General features: G+C 49.5%; 1 protein-coding gene across 5 annotated transcripts in view; it reads left to right on the forward strand.

Moving 5' to 3' along the window:
- Positions 1–13,351, forward strand: part of CUX2 (cut like homeobox 2) — a 317,720-nt gene that overhangs the window by 63,545 nt on the left and 240,824 nt on the right. The window contains exon 1 of one of the 5 annotated variants that reach the window (XM_055359051.2): positions 673–3,244. The exons of 2 other annotated variants lie outside the window; for them this stretch is intronic. In XM_055359051.2, coding sequence (XP_055215026.1) covers positions 3,014–3,244 — 231 coding nt within the window. In that variant the 5' untranslated portion in view covers positions 673–3,013. Of the gene's footprint in view, positions 1–672; positions 3,245–13,351 lie in introns of those variants that run through there. 2 more of the 5 variants (XM_055359052.2, XM_031001068.3) reach the window with 2 other exon arrangements.

Raw genomic sequence — 13,351 nt, forward strand, 5'->3', positions numbered from 1 at the left:
TCACTGGGGTGAGCAGACCACCCGTGACTGCACAAGACAGCGTTTTCTCACAGCAGCAGGTCCTGCTCGGCAAGCGAGGCGCTCAGAGTCGGGAGCCAGGGAGGATCCGCAAAGAGACTGCAGCGAGCAGGCAGGGGATCGGGGTGGCTGGTTTTTTTTTTTTTTTTTTTTTTTATTATACTTTAAGTTTTAGGGTACATGTGCACATTGTGCAGGTTAGTTACATATGTATACATGTGCCATGCTGGTGCGCTGCACCCACTAACTCGTCATCTAGCATTAGGTATATCTCCCAATGCTATCCCTCCCCCCTCCCCCCACCCCACAACAGTCCCCAGAGTGTGATATTCCCCTTCCTGTGTCCATGTGATCTCATTGTTCAATTCCCACCTATGAGTGAGAGTATGCGGCGTTTGGTTTTCTGTCCTTGCGATAGTTTACTGAGAATGATGGTTTCCAATTTCATCCATGTCCCTACAAAGGACATGAACTCATCATTTTTTATGGCTGCATAGTATTCCATGGTGTATATGTGCCACATTTTCTTAATCCAGTCTATCATTGTTGGACATTTGGGTTGGTTCCAAGTCTTTGCTATTGTGAATAATGCCGCAATAAAACTATGAGATATCATCTCACACCAGTTAGAATGGCATTCATTAAAAAGTCAGGAAACAACAGGTGCTGGAGAGGATGTGGAGAAATAGGAACACTTTTACACTGTTGGTGGGACTGTAAACTAGCTCAACCATTGTGGAAGTCAGTGTGGCGATTCCTCAGGGATCTAGAACTAGAAATACCATTTGACCCAGCCATCCCATTACTGGGTATATACCCAAAGGACTATAAATCATGCTGCTATAAAGACACATGCACACGTATGTTTATTGCGGGGTGGCTGTTTTGTACCTGGGGCACAGCATTGGGCACCAGGAATGGCGTGGGCATTGGCACAGAGAACCCAGGCTCCAGGGCATGTGAGTCGTTTTGCTGGGTTAGAGGTAAGCTTGGAGTGGTTGGTGGGTGTCAGATCAGACAAGGCCCCAAGGCCACCACATGGAGTCTGGACTTTTCCCCAAGGCTCAGAGTAAGGATTTGGGGAGTTTAGTTCTAAGAGCTACAGGAAGCCATTGAAGGGCGTAAGCTTGGGACAGTGGTGACAGGATCCACTTACCTTTTGCGAAGAAGTCTCAGGCCACCATGGAGAGGAGGGTCGTAGGGGTAAGAACAGAGTCGGGAGCTGGGCGCTGTGGCTTTACGCCTGTAATACCAGCACTCAGGAGGCCGAGGCAAGTGGATCAGTTGAGGTCAGGAGTTCAAGACTAGGCTGGACAACATGGCAAAACCCCGTCTCTACTAAAACTATAAAAATTAACCGGGTGTGGTGGTACCTGCCTGTAGTCCCAGCTACTTGGGAGGCTGAGGCAGGAGAATCACTTGAACCCGGGAGGTAGAGGTTACAGTGAGCCAAAATCATGCCACTGCACTCCAGCCTGAGTGACAGAGCGAGACTTCGTCTCAAAAAAAAAAAAAAAAAAAAAAAGAACTGAGTGGGAGAGACAGGGAGGAGCTGCTGCAGTCATCGGCCTTGGCACCAGGGATTCCCGGGTACAGGCCAACGAGGGACCTTTCAAAGTAGATACACATCTCTGGAGGGAGGCCACTGAGGCTGCTGTGAGCTGCCTTGCCAGCATTTCTCCTTTCCATCCCACATCTTGACGCTCGGGGACTGCGGAGCCCCAGTTGACAATATGGTGACATGTTAACAGTGGGGAATGGCCGGAGGGGACCTATACCCCCAGCCCCAGAGCAGCTCAGACAAGAGCAGGAAGCCAACGTCACCTCCCTCTCTCTAGCAAGGACTCATGTTGGTCTCCTGATTCCCTTTCTCTTCGTGAGTTCAGAGGAGGACAGTGAGCCACACTGGAGGGACTTGGCCTCGGCTGGCACAAGCTGGGTATTCATTTATTCATGCACTTAGCAGCCGCCCGTGGGGCTCACGCCTGGTGCAGGGGAAAGGGGGAGCACCGCAGACTGCCTCCTCCCCTCAGGGAGCCCCCAGACAGGGACGGCCAGAAGTGCAGCATGTAGAACCAGGCTGAGAAGAGCTGTCCCTGAGTAGGAGCCGGGAGGCCTCTGGAGTGAGGATAGGTGCTCAATATAGCCTGGAAGGCCAAGGAAGTCTCTCAGAGGAGGCTGCCTACATCATATGCTCAGTGAAGGCAGGAACTGGGTTGCCCCATTCAATACAGGATCCCAAATGCTCAGCAGTGTGGAAGGAAGTGACTTGGAAGCTCAGACCTGAAGGGCGACCAGGTCCTGCCCCAGCAGAGGCAGGAACATGTGTTCAAGGTGGAGGAAACGGCCTGGCCAAAGGCTCGGAGGTGGGCTTTGTGCAAATCACTGTTCAGAGTGCCTGGGACCTCCGGATGAGCAGGGAGTGGCAAGAGCTGAGGCTGGAGGCCAGAGGCAGTGCTGCATTTTGGGGTCTAGGCCTCTGAGCTCATAAAAATAGCTCGCTGCTTTCTTAAACCGTTATGTGGTTTCTCTTCTTCCTTCATTTCTTGCCAAGCCCGGAAAGCCAGGTTGGGTCACTGCTGGGAGGTATAAGGTGAGACTCGGGTTTGCAGGCAGGGCAAGTTGTGGGGAGGTGGGGGTGGCCCCCTATTTGTTGGGGGCAGACCTGCCATTTGAAAGCCACCATCCTCATGTGTAGCCCTCACATGGGAGAACAGGATTGGACCTGCAGGGATCCTGGCTGGGGTGAGACGAAGTCTCAGGGGAAGGTGGGGGATGTCTCTGCCAGCTTTGGGGCTCCCAGTCTCTCTGATCACCTATTGGGCTTATTGGGCGCCGAAACTGGGGCCCGCACGGATGGTGTAAAATCAGACCCAGGCAGCCTGGGTCAGTGCCCATCATGCAGAGTGACCCTCTGTCCCCTCCATGCCCAGCGAGGCCAATGGGCAGCTAGGAGGCGAGGTACCGTCTGGCTCAATCGAGAGCCAAAGAGGTAATGCTAATGTCTTTTAAAATTAGAATGAAAATGTTTATTGCAGAGCAGAACCTGCGTCAGCTCAGAGTCCTGTGGGAAGGGAACGGCTTTATCGCAGCCTTTCGCTTTTATTTTTGCACATTCGCTTTTTATTTGCCGGTGGTGCTGCTGACGGGCCCTCGGAGCGGGGCTGTGTCTGGACACTTCTGGGAGCCTTGGACGGCTCTGGAGAGGAGGCAGGAGCTGCCCAGGGTGAGTGCAAGGACCCGCCGAGGGTTGAGAGGACTTGGGGGATGTGAGAGCAGGAGCCTGTGACTGTGTGTGTGTGTGTATGTATGTGTGTGTGTGCTTGTGTCTGTGTGTGTCCTTGTGCCCCTTTGTGTGTCCAGCCCGATGTATGCGTGGCCTGTGTGGCTCTCCGTGTGTCTTTCTCTGTGTGTGTGGTGGCCGTGAGAGCCGTCCATGCATGAGATTGAGTGTGGATCTCTGCCTATCTCTGTGTGTGCACTCATGAGTTGTGTGTGTGTGTGTGTGTCTTTGGAGGTGGCCATGGGTGTGGCTGGGTGTGGGTCTTGGCCCTCTGTGTCTGTTTGTGTGGATGTGTGTGTGTATCTTAAGGAGACACATGGGTGCGTGACCGGTGGGTCTGTGTGGGTGCAGACACCCATGTGTGCAAGTCAGAGGGGTATGCATGCGTGTGTGTAAGCATAAGTGTGTACCCACAAGTGTGTGAATTGTATACATTTGAACATGTGAGCTTGCATGGAGGAGGGTGTCATGTGGCAGAGTGAGTTGTGTGCATGTATTTTGCATGTGTGTGCTACGTATGAGAGCGTGTGGACTGAGCACACGTTGCACAGGAGGGTGTGAGCAGTGCTCATGTGCTGGAGCGCCTGTGTGAGTATGTATGTGAGCACATGTTGCATGTGTTGCATATGAGCACATGTGTGGGGCACTTCCATCTTGCATGGGGGAGCCCCCAGTAGAGCCCTCCCTGGGCAGCTCAGCTTGCCACCAAGGAGGTCACTGTAGACTCCCAGCCTCTTGCCTCAGCCCCAGCTCCAGCCAGAGCCTGGAAAACCCTCCCTGGTCCCTCTGAGGGCTGTGGCCATTTTTAACCCACCCTATTCCAACCAAGATGGTTTTGTCAAGATTTGCCTTCTGTAGCTTGGGCTATAAAAACAATGGGTGTTTTGTTTTTGGAAGGGGTGTTGCTTTCTAAATATCAAAGGATTTTGTGACACGAATGCGCTTTTTCAAGGTGCACTCACCCCTCGTGATGAGGACCCCTGGGTGACAATGGGTCAGTCCGGCCCGGGGGAGGCTGGTGCCCCAGGATTGGTTCCTGGGATGCACCTTCCAGGAAGGCTGCCCTGAGCTGTGTGATAAGGGACTCTGGCCACAGCCCTGGAGATTGTCAGGGTCCCCCAGATGGCCACACCACAGCAGCCCTGCATCCTGCCACCTGCAGGGTGTGACCCCCTACAGCTGCTTCTCCAGGCTAGAAAATCCATGCCTTGCAGGGAACCTGGTGGCTGCCGGGCTTCTCCACAGAGCCATGGAGCCAGAGGAACCTCCTTTTGATCTCTGTCCCTGTCCGGCTCACTGTCCCTTCGCTGGGATTTGTCATGTTGTGGTATCACCCTCTGCAGATCTGGGTGGGTGAGTGGGTAGGGGGAGTCACATCTTACAAAACAGAAATCAGGTACTCTGCAGAATAGAAGATGGTCGCGCCACTGCCAGATGCATATCTGGAGCCTGGCTTCAAACGCTGTGTGGCCTTGGGCATGTTGCTGAGCTTCTCTGAGCCTTAGTCTTCCCACCTGTAAAATGAGAGTCATAACAGACCAGGCTCAGGGCCGTCTCTTACTTGTTACCTTGGAGTCTTTCTGGAACAAGGCAGACTTCCGTGGGCCAGATTGGTTCGGTGTGTCCTAGCTATGTGTGATATCAGACAGGTCACTTTATCTGTGCCTCAGTTTCCTTACCTGCAAAATTGGGCTAAATACAGTACCGACTACATGGGGATGTTGTGAGAGTTAAATTTCTTACTTTACATAAAAGGTTATAGTAAGTACTATAGAGCAGGAGCTATTATTGTTATTTCTGGAACGCCTGAACTCAGATTAAAACGTCCTGTCGGCACACAATATCCTCTTTTTTTTAAATCACACAATGTGTAACCCACTCTTTCTGCAGCCTTGCCCACTGTGTGCTGCTGTCAGGCAGCTGCTGTGTGCCAGGCATCTGGCTGGGCATGCCCGAGGCATCGTGGTATGGGTTATGGGGTGGGTGTCCTGCGTGGGTGGGCCGCGCCAAATGCTGTGCCTGTCTCTCCTCCAACGGGCTGGTGAGGTGGGCAGGGACTCAGGTTAAATCACCCTGGGCAGCAGCCAGGGGTGGGAGCCAGCCGACAAGGAAGCCACCTGGCAGCTCTCCCTCCGAGGGAGGGTCTAGCAAGCTCAGGCTTGTGGCGGTTGTGGGCACCCGAGACTGTTTTGTGCACTTGTCCAAAGCCGACTGACATCTGAGCATTGGTGGCAGACAACTGAGAGGAGAGTGGCATGAGATTTCCCCTGAGCCTGGCACCACACTGTGCCCTGAGCCCACCCCACCTTCAACCATGTCACGGACATGTTGATGATGAAATACTCAGGCTCATTCAGTGAGGCCCTCTGCCTGGGCCAGGCCTTGTGCTGAAACAGCTTGCGTGCATGATCTCGTTTAGTCTTTGTAGAAACCCCTCAAAGTAAATCCTTATTCCTATTTTATGGGGAGAAAGCTGAGGCTTGGAGACATTTTGGAGTCTTCCAAATCTGTGTAGAAGTCCTAGTTCTTCCAGTTGCCGAGTGACTTCAGGACAGCTCCTTAACCTCTCTGAGCCTCTGTTTACCCACTTCATAGTGGGTAGCAAAAGTTCAATGAGACAGTGTAGCTAAAACATTTAGCTTGGCAGTTTGTGTAGTAAGTGATCCAAAAAAAAGCTGTTATTGTTATTACTATTGTTACTATCTTTTCTTTTTGCAAGGTGATATTCCTTGCCAGTTTAATGGGGATACCAACAAGATTTGAAGTAAACGCCTTGATGTTTACAGAAAGGGGTTATTTTTTAGGAAGAAAACACTTTATTTTTATTATTATTAGCAACAGATAATTTTGTAAGTTTCCTGCCTAGAGGGGACACTCCTCTTACCTTGACGGTCTTACTGGATGGGGGTGAAGCTTTTTCTATTTCATGGATTTTTGCCTCCCTCATTTGGATGCTTTGAGCAAAAGGTCTGGTGTATAGTAGATGCTCAACCAATGCTTGTTTGATGGGTGGACAAGCGGTGCACCATACTCACTGTGGCTAACGGGTGATTGGGTTCGGGAATGACCTGGCAGTTTCCCATAAACAGGGCGCCTGATGGAAGCATCTTCCCTTTGCAGAGTTGTTCCTGGGTGCTGGGAACATACCTTGGAGTCAGTCACTTAACTGAGTGTGATGGCCAGAGATAAAGGAGCTGGCAGGAAACTGAGATGCTATCTCTCAACTCGAAGGCTAGGGAATGGGTTAGAGGGAGTGAATATGACCTTGACAGACAGGCATACATCAACTGTGAGGGAAACTTCATTCATTCATTCATTCAGTGAACATTTCTGTGCTCAGTGCTGGGATGCAAGGATATGCCCTGTTGGGGCCAAGTGAAAGAAGAGAACTGGTTGATGCATGAATCTCAAATAGACTTTTCAGGGACTTTGTCACACTTGGGGAGGATCTGGGGCCACTGTCTACTATAACAGGCAGGACTCTTACGGTTCTATCTGAGAGAAACTTATCTGGAGTCAACTTAAACAAAAGAAAATTTTTATTGGCTCATGTGACCTGAAATGGTCAGGTGTCTGGCTTCAGGCATGGCTGTATCCAGCTGCTCAAATGGTGTTATCTCATCCTACTCAGATCTTGGCTCAGCTTTTCCCCTGTATGGGTGGGCTTTGTTCTGAGCCAGGATTCTCCCCTGGCAGCTGTTTCACCACCTTGGCAACTCCCAGGGAAAGAAAGCAGCTCTTTCCTAGGCTTTAGCAAATGTCCTGGGATTCCCCCTGATTGGACCAACTTGGATCCATGCATTTGCCCACGCTGTTCCGACCACCTGGAATGTCTTTCTTTTACCTAAACCTAACCTATTTGTGCTTTGAGTCCTGCCTAAGCGCCACGGCTACTACTAAGAGCCTGCTCTCTTTCTGTCTTTATTGTTGTCTGCATTTTCTCTCTCTTGGGGCACAATCATCTTTTTTATGTCTTCTAATTCCAGCACGTCCTGGCTGCACCATGTTCATGTTAGGTAGACTAGGGTCCTTCATAGGCCAAAGCTTCCTTTTTCTGCCTTTCACTCTTCCCCCCTCACATAGTATAAAAAACAGGATCCGTGTTGAATGCATGCATGGATTTGGGGCGTTAAGAAAGATTGAATCGAGAAGCCAAATCTCAGGATGGCTCATGGGAGGTTTGTGGGCTAACAAAGTCCAAAGAGAAGCCCAGGAATTATCTTCTGAACCCCATCATTTGCAGAGGGTTCCAAAGCCTTGGACAGTCACACTGGCCAGGTGGGGAGCTGGGAAAAGGGGAAGAGCCTGATTCAGAAGCCAGGTTTCCCTGGTTCAAATTCCAGCTCTTCACCCTCTGGCTGTGTGATGCAGGGCAAGTTGCTTTACCTCTCTGTGGCCCTGGTTCCTTGTCTATAAAATGAGATAATTCACACAACATATTGAAGGAAAGGATCTGGCGCGCAGTGTGGACTGCTGGCCATTATCTTTATTGCTGGGTTGTTTTCAGAGCCGCCAGGCCAGAAGAGGGGTTTTAAAGTCCGTTCCTGGTTACCGGAGGAGGAAACAGAGGCCCGTTGAGCTTCAGAGATACCTGCAAGTTCATGGAACACCAAGAGTCAGATTGGCCCCACCTGGTGACCTTGACTCCTTTCAGGACCACCTGGGCTCGCAGCCAGCTGTGGCCCTCAGAGAATGTGGATGCTTCTTTTGAAGAAAGGACAGGGATAGGGAGGGGACCCTGTGGCTCCCATATTGGATGAATGGGGCGTGAGTCTTGGTGGTTCTACCCGAAACACTCTGTTTCTCCCAGCCTGGTTTTCCCAGCCATGCCTTATAACCTGTTCTCCTCTAAGGAGCCGTCCTTGGCTGATCTGTCCAGGGACCTGGGCTCATCGCTATCCCCAGAATTGACTCGGGGGCCACATTGAGGGTCAGGGCCCTGCGCTGGGGAGAGCCACTGCCCCGTTCCCTGGGCAGTGACCTTCACTGCTTCTGGTGCTAAGATGTATGGCCTGCCTCTCCCCAGGCATTTATTTCTGCCTCTTCAGAAATATTTGGGGGTGATTAAAAGGAAATATTCATTTAACTGTAATGAAATGGGGTTTGGGGGTTTTGGAATGATCAGCCATGGCCTCAGGGGCCCGATGCTGGTTGATTTGATCACTGAGTTGATAGGCAATGGCTATTGATTTCTGTCCGCCTCCTCCCAGGAAGGGGCTGACGGAAGAGGTGACTCAGCAAAGGGGAGATGTTTTGAAATTCAGGAGAGGGCTAGTGTGGGAAGCTGGAAAGCTCTGTGTGTGTGTGTGTGTGTGTGTGTGTGTGTGTGTGTGTGTGTGTGTGTGTGTGTGTTTGTGCGCGCGCATGCATGCGTGTGCTCACGCACGTGTGCATGTGAGCTCTCCCTGCCTCTCCAGAGCCTATACTGCACACCCCCTGGGAGATGGGGACTGTAGATTGCTTCCTCTCCAGCTGCCTTTCCCAGGAGTATCAGGAGAAGAACTGGGACTTTGGAGCCACACAGACCTGGGTTTGAAGCCTGCATCTGTCATTTCCCAGCTAGGTGGTAACCTTGTGCAAGTGGCTTCACCTCTCTGTGACTCAGTTTCCTCATCTGTAAAGTGGGTGAACAGTAATACCTGCTGCATGGCTGTTCAGAGACTTAATTGAGAATTTCTCTAATGGTAATTCATGGCAGCTCTGATTTCACTGATATTAACTAATAATGAGTCTTTTTTTTTTTTTTTTTTGAGACAGAGTCCCTCTCTGTTGCCCAGGTTGGAGTGCAGTGCCATGATCATGGCTCACTGCAGCCTTGACCTCCTGGGCTCAAGTGATACTCCCATCTCAGCCTCTTGAGTAGCTGGGACTACAGGCATGTGCCACCATGCCTGGCTAATATTTTTATTTTTAGTAGACATGGGGTCTTGCTGTGTTGCCCAGGCTGGTCTCGAACTCTTGGGCTCAAGCGATCCCCCCACCTCAGCCTCTCAAGTAGCTGGAACTGTAGGCTGGTACCACCATACCTGGCTAATATTTTGTAAGGATAGGGTTTTGCCATGTTGCCTAGGCTGGTCTCAAACTCCTGGACTTAAACAATCCATCCACCTCGGCCTCACAAAGTGCTGGGATTACAGGCATGACCGCAGTTGGAACTACAGGCAGGTGTCACCATGCCCAGCCCCAGCTGATATTTTTATTTTTAGTAGAGATGGGGCCTTGCTATGTTGCCCAGGCTGGTCTCAAAGCCCTGGACTTAAGCAATTCACCCACCTTGGCCTCCCAAAGTGCTGGGATTACAGGCATGAGCCACTGCCCCCAGTCCTGGCTAATATTTTTATTTTTAGAGGAGATGGGGTCTTGCTATGTTGCCCAGGCTGGTCTCAAACTCTTGGGCTCAAGTAATCCTCTCACCTCAGCCCCAAAGTATTGGAATTACAGGTGTGCACCACCATATCTGGCCTAATAATGAGTCTTAATTCCTGATAGAAATAAGAAAAGGTACCAGGTAGGTGCCAAGGAAGGGGTGATAGATTTTGACTGAGGCAATCCTGGAAGACTTCCGAGAGAAGGGCCTTAAATGATGACACTTCCAACAACATGTGACAGAAAGGGGTGGGACAGAAAACACATTTCTGTTTCAGGAATTCATAGGCACAAAGGCAGGGAGGCATAGAATCTCTGGTGAGATGGAAGAACAGATGCTGTCCATTATGGCCGGGAGAGGAAAGAGGGACAGGGGACAACCTGGGGACAGGGAGAGGCAAGGATGTAGTGGAAGAGAAGTGTTGGGCTTTGTGCAGTCAGCAGCTCAGTTGATAGGGTTGCTGGACAGGCTGTGTGCAGGCAAGGCCCACATGGTGGCAAGATTGTTGCATTTGAAATTCAGAAGCAATGATAACACACAATGCCACCTTCCATTGGCTGGACAGTGTGTGCCAGGCATTGCGTTAACTTATACCATCTCATTAAAACCACACCTCTGTCCCCGTTTTACAGGTGAGGAAACTGAGGCTCTTTGTAACATCTACAGGTGTACCCAAATGTACAGTTTTTGGTGACAGTGGGCCATGTCCCTTTGAATCACCCCCAAGGTCTGCCAAGACCCCCCGGTGGCCTTCCTGCTCTGTGGCCAAGCCCACAGGCCCCTCACACAGCCTGCCCACCTGGTGTGCACCTGGAGTCCTTGAGCCCATGTAAGTTTCTCCTTTGCAGGAACTTTTTTGACATCTGACTGGGGTGCATCCATTCTTCTTCAGGATTTCCTGCCTAATCTAATCAGGCAAAGATGTCATGTACATGTCACTTATAATTCTTTTCTCCGTGTTCCCAGCTAAGTTCTTCTGTTGCCTCAGGGAGTTCCGGGAGCTGCAGGTTTCACCTGGGGAGGGCCCAGTGCTGCAGTTCCCACCGTATTCTGTTCTTGCTGGCTCTAGGAAGTTGGGAGTATTGGGACATGTGCCCTGGCAGGCAGAATGCCCGTCCTCTAGGTGAGGGAGCAGAGGGTGCAGGGAAAGGAAAGGTCTGGGATGGGGCTTCTAAGTTACAGTGAGAAAACAAATGCCTGAAATTAAAATTCAAGAGGATGAAAAGCAAATAAATGAGATAGGGCAGTTAGGGAAAGCTTTAGGTGTAATTTATTTAAACTTTTTTTTTTTAACTTTTCATTTTGAGATAATTTCAAAAAGATTGACAAAAAGTTACAAAAACAGTACAAAGAATTCCCCAGATTCCCTGAATGCTAACATCCAGCCTAACCACAACACAATTACAAAGTCAGAAAAATTAACATGGCTGAAACACCATTACATAATGGACTGACCTGACTCAAATTTTGCCAAGTGTCCCACTGATGTCGTTTTTCTGGTCCAGGGTCCAGTTCTGGATCATGTGACGCATGGAGTTGTTATTTCCCCATAGTCTCCCTTAATCTCGAACAGTTCTTCAGTCTTCTTTTGTCTTTAATGACCTTGACACTTTTGATGAAAACTGGCCATTTATCTTGCAAAATGTCCCTCCATTTGAGAATGCAGGGTGTTTACTTATGATTCAATTCAGGTTGTGCTTTTTGGGCTACAGGAGTGATGTTGTGTCCTTCTCCATGAATTGGATCAGGAGGCACCACTGCTGTTAACTTTGGTCACTTGCTCAAGGTGAGGACTGGCTGGATCCTCTGCTGTAAAATTATTATTTTTCCCTTTGTAACTAATAAGTACTTGTGTGGAAACATTTTGAGACAACGTAATACTCTCTGTCATCATTCTTTTGCCCAATAATTTTAGCATGCATCGATGCTTCTTGCTTGAAACAATTATTGCTATGGTGTTTGCCAAATGGTGATTTTCTGTTTCCGTCATTACTTCTATATTTATTAATTGAAGAGCTTTTTTCCTTCTTCCCCATTTATTTATCTATTCAGTTTTTTATTTATATCAGTGTGGACTCAGATTCATATTTTAATCTGTTTCCCCTCTCTCTCTGCTGCCTCCATACCCACTGTCTCTACCCACTATCTTTTCTCTCTCTTCCCCCACCCCATCTCCCCTCTCTGTCTCCACCCATTTTCCCCTTTCTCTTTGCCCCACTCTCCTCTCCTTCACTTTCTCTCTCTCTCTTTTTTTGCAACTTTTTTTTCTTGCTGAAGAAATCAGGCTGTCCTATAGAGTTTCTGTCCATTGGGTTTGGCTGAGTGCATCTCCATGGTGTCATTTAATGCTCTCCTCCATCCCCTGGGTCTTCTGTGAACTGGTGGTAACCCCAGAGGCTTGATCAGATGCCAGATTGACATTTTTGCCAAGACCACGTTGCAGGTGGCCACATGCCCTTCTGGTAGAGGCACACGAGGTCTGGCTATCTCCCTTTCAGGACATGGAGATTGATTGGTGGGTTCAGGAGCTGTCAGCCGGTCCATCCACTGTCAAGTTTCCCATCAGCTTTTCGTCTGCTGGGTTTCATGACCACTGATAATCATTGCCTGCGTCCATGAATTCATTAGGGGTTGCTAAATGTGCTTACGTTCCTCCTGTCCCTCTTTCTCTTTCTTAGCTGGGCAATTTTCTCTACAGGGAAACCGCCCCTCATCAATTATTTGTTTACCCTGAAGGAAAGTACGTTTACAAAAGGGAAGATAGATGCTTAAATCTTTCTCTTTATTTGCTGGTTTTCAAAATAATGAGCTGGTTCCCTAACATCCTCCAAAGGTGGCCTACGAGAGTTTTAAAAAATATCATTGTAAGCCCATAGTTGCAAGTGTAACAGAAGTGTCTTAATCCATTTCCGTTACTGCCCTTATTTATGCTCCGACTGTCCCATCTCTGGCATGTGGGGACCTCTGACCCCTCTGGACTGCCCCAGCGACCTTGGATGCCCTTCTTGCTTTCTGGGAGGACAAGTTATTCCAAGCTCATTCCATATGTTTCCCACCTCAGTCTTGGACTCAGGCTTTGCTCCAGGGATCCTTGGAACAATGGTATTTAGAGACCACAGTCTGGGTGCTGAAAGAACAAATGTACAAAACATCTGTTATCACACAGGTTGGGGCATTTTTGGTAGTCCACAGTGGATAGGATGGTGGAGAAGGGGCAAGGCAATGGCTTTGATCTTGGATCTCATCTCTTTCCTAACCCAGTTGCAGGTTAATGAGCCACTGGAAACCATTAAATTACTTCTCCAACTTCTTCATTTAGAAAGCAAGGGTGGATCTCCCCCAATCTCTAACAACTTCTTTTTGTTTTTTGGTTTGAGATAGGATCTCACTCTGTTGCCCAGGCTGGAGTTCAGTGGTACAATCATAGCTCACTGCATCCTCCAACTCCTAGGCTCAAGCCATCTTCCTGCCTCAGCCTCCAGAGTGGCTGGAACCACAGGTGCCCACCACCACACTCAACTAATTTTTTTTTTTTTTTTTTTTTTAAGTAGAGACGAGGTCTTGCTTTGTTGTCCAGGCTGGTCTCAAACTCCTAGGCTCAAGCAATCCTCCCACCTCAGCCTCCTGAAGTGCTTCATCTCCAGCTTCTTAATTAGTATTGGCATTTTACTGGGGAAGGTCTT

Source organism: Gorilla gorilla, chromosome 10 (assembly GCF_029281585.2).
Source record: "Gorilla gorilla gorilla isolate KB3781 chromosome 10, NHGRI_mGorGor1-v2.1_pri, whole genome shotgun sequence".
Taxonomy (NCBI): Eukaryota; Metazoa; Chordata; class Mammalia; order Primates; family Hominidae; genus Gorilla; species Gorilla gorilla.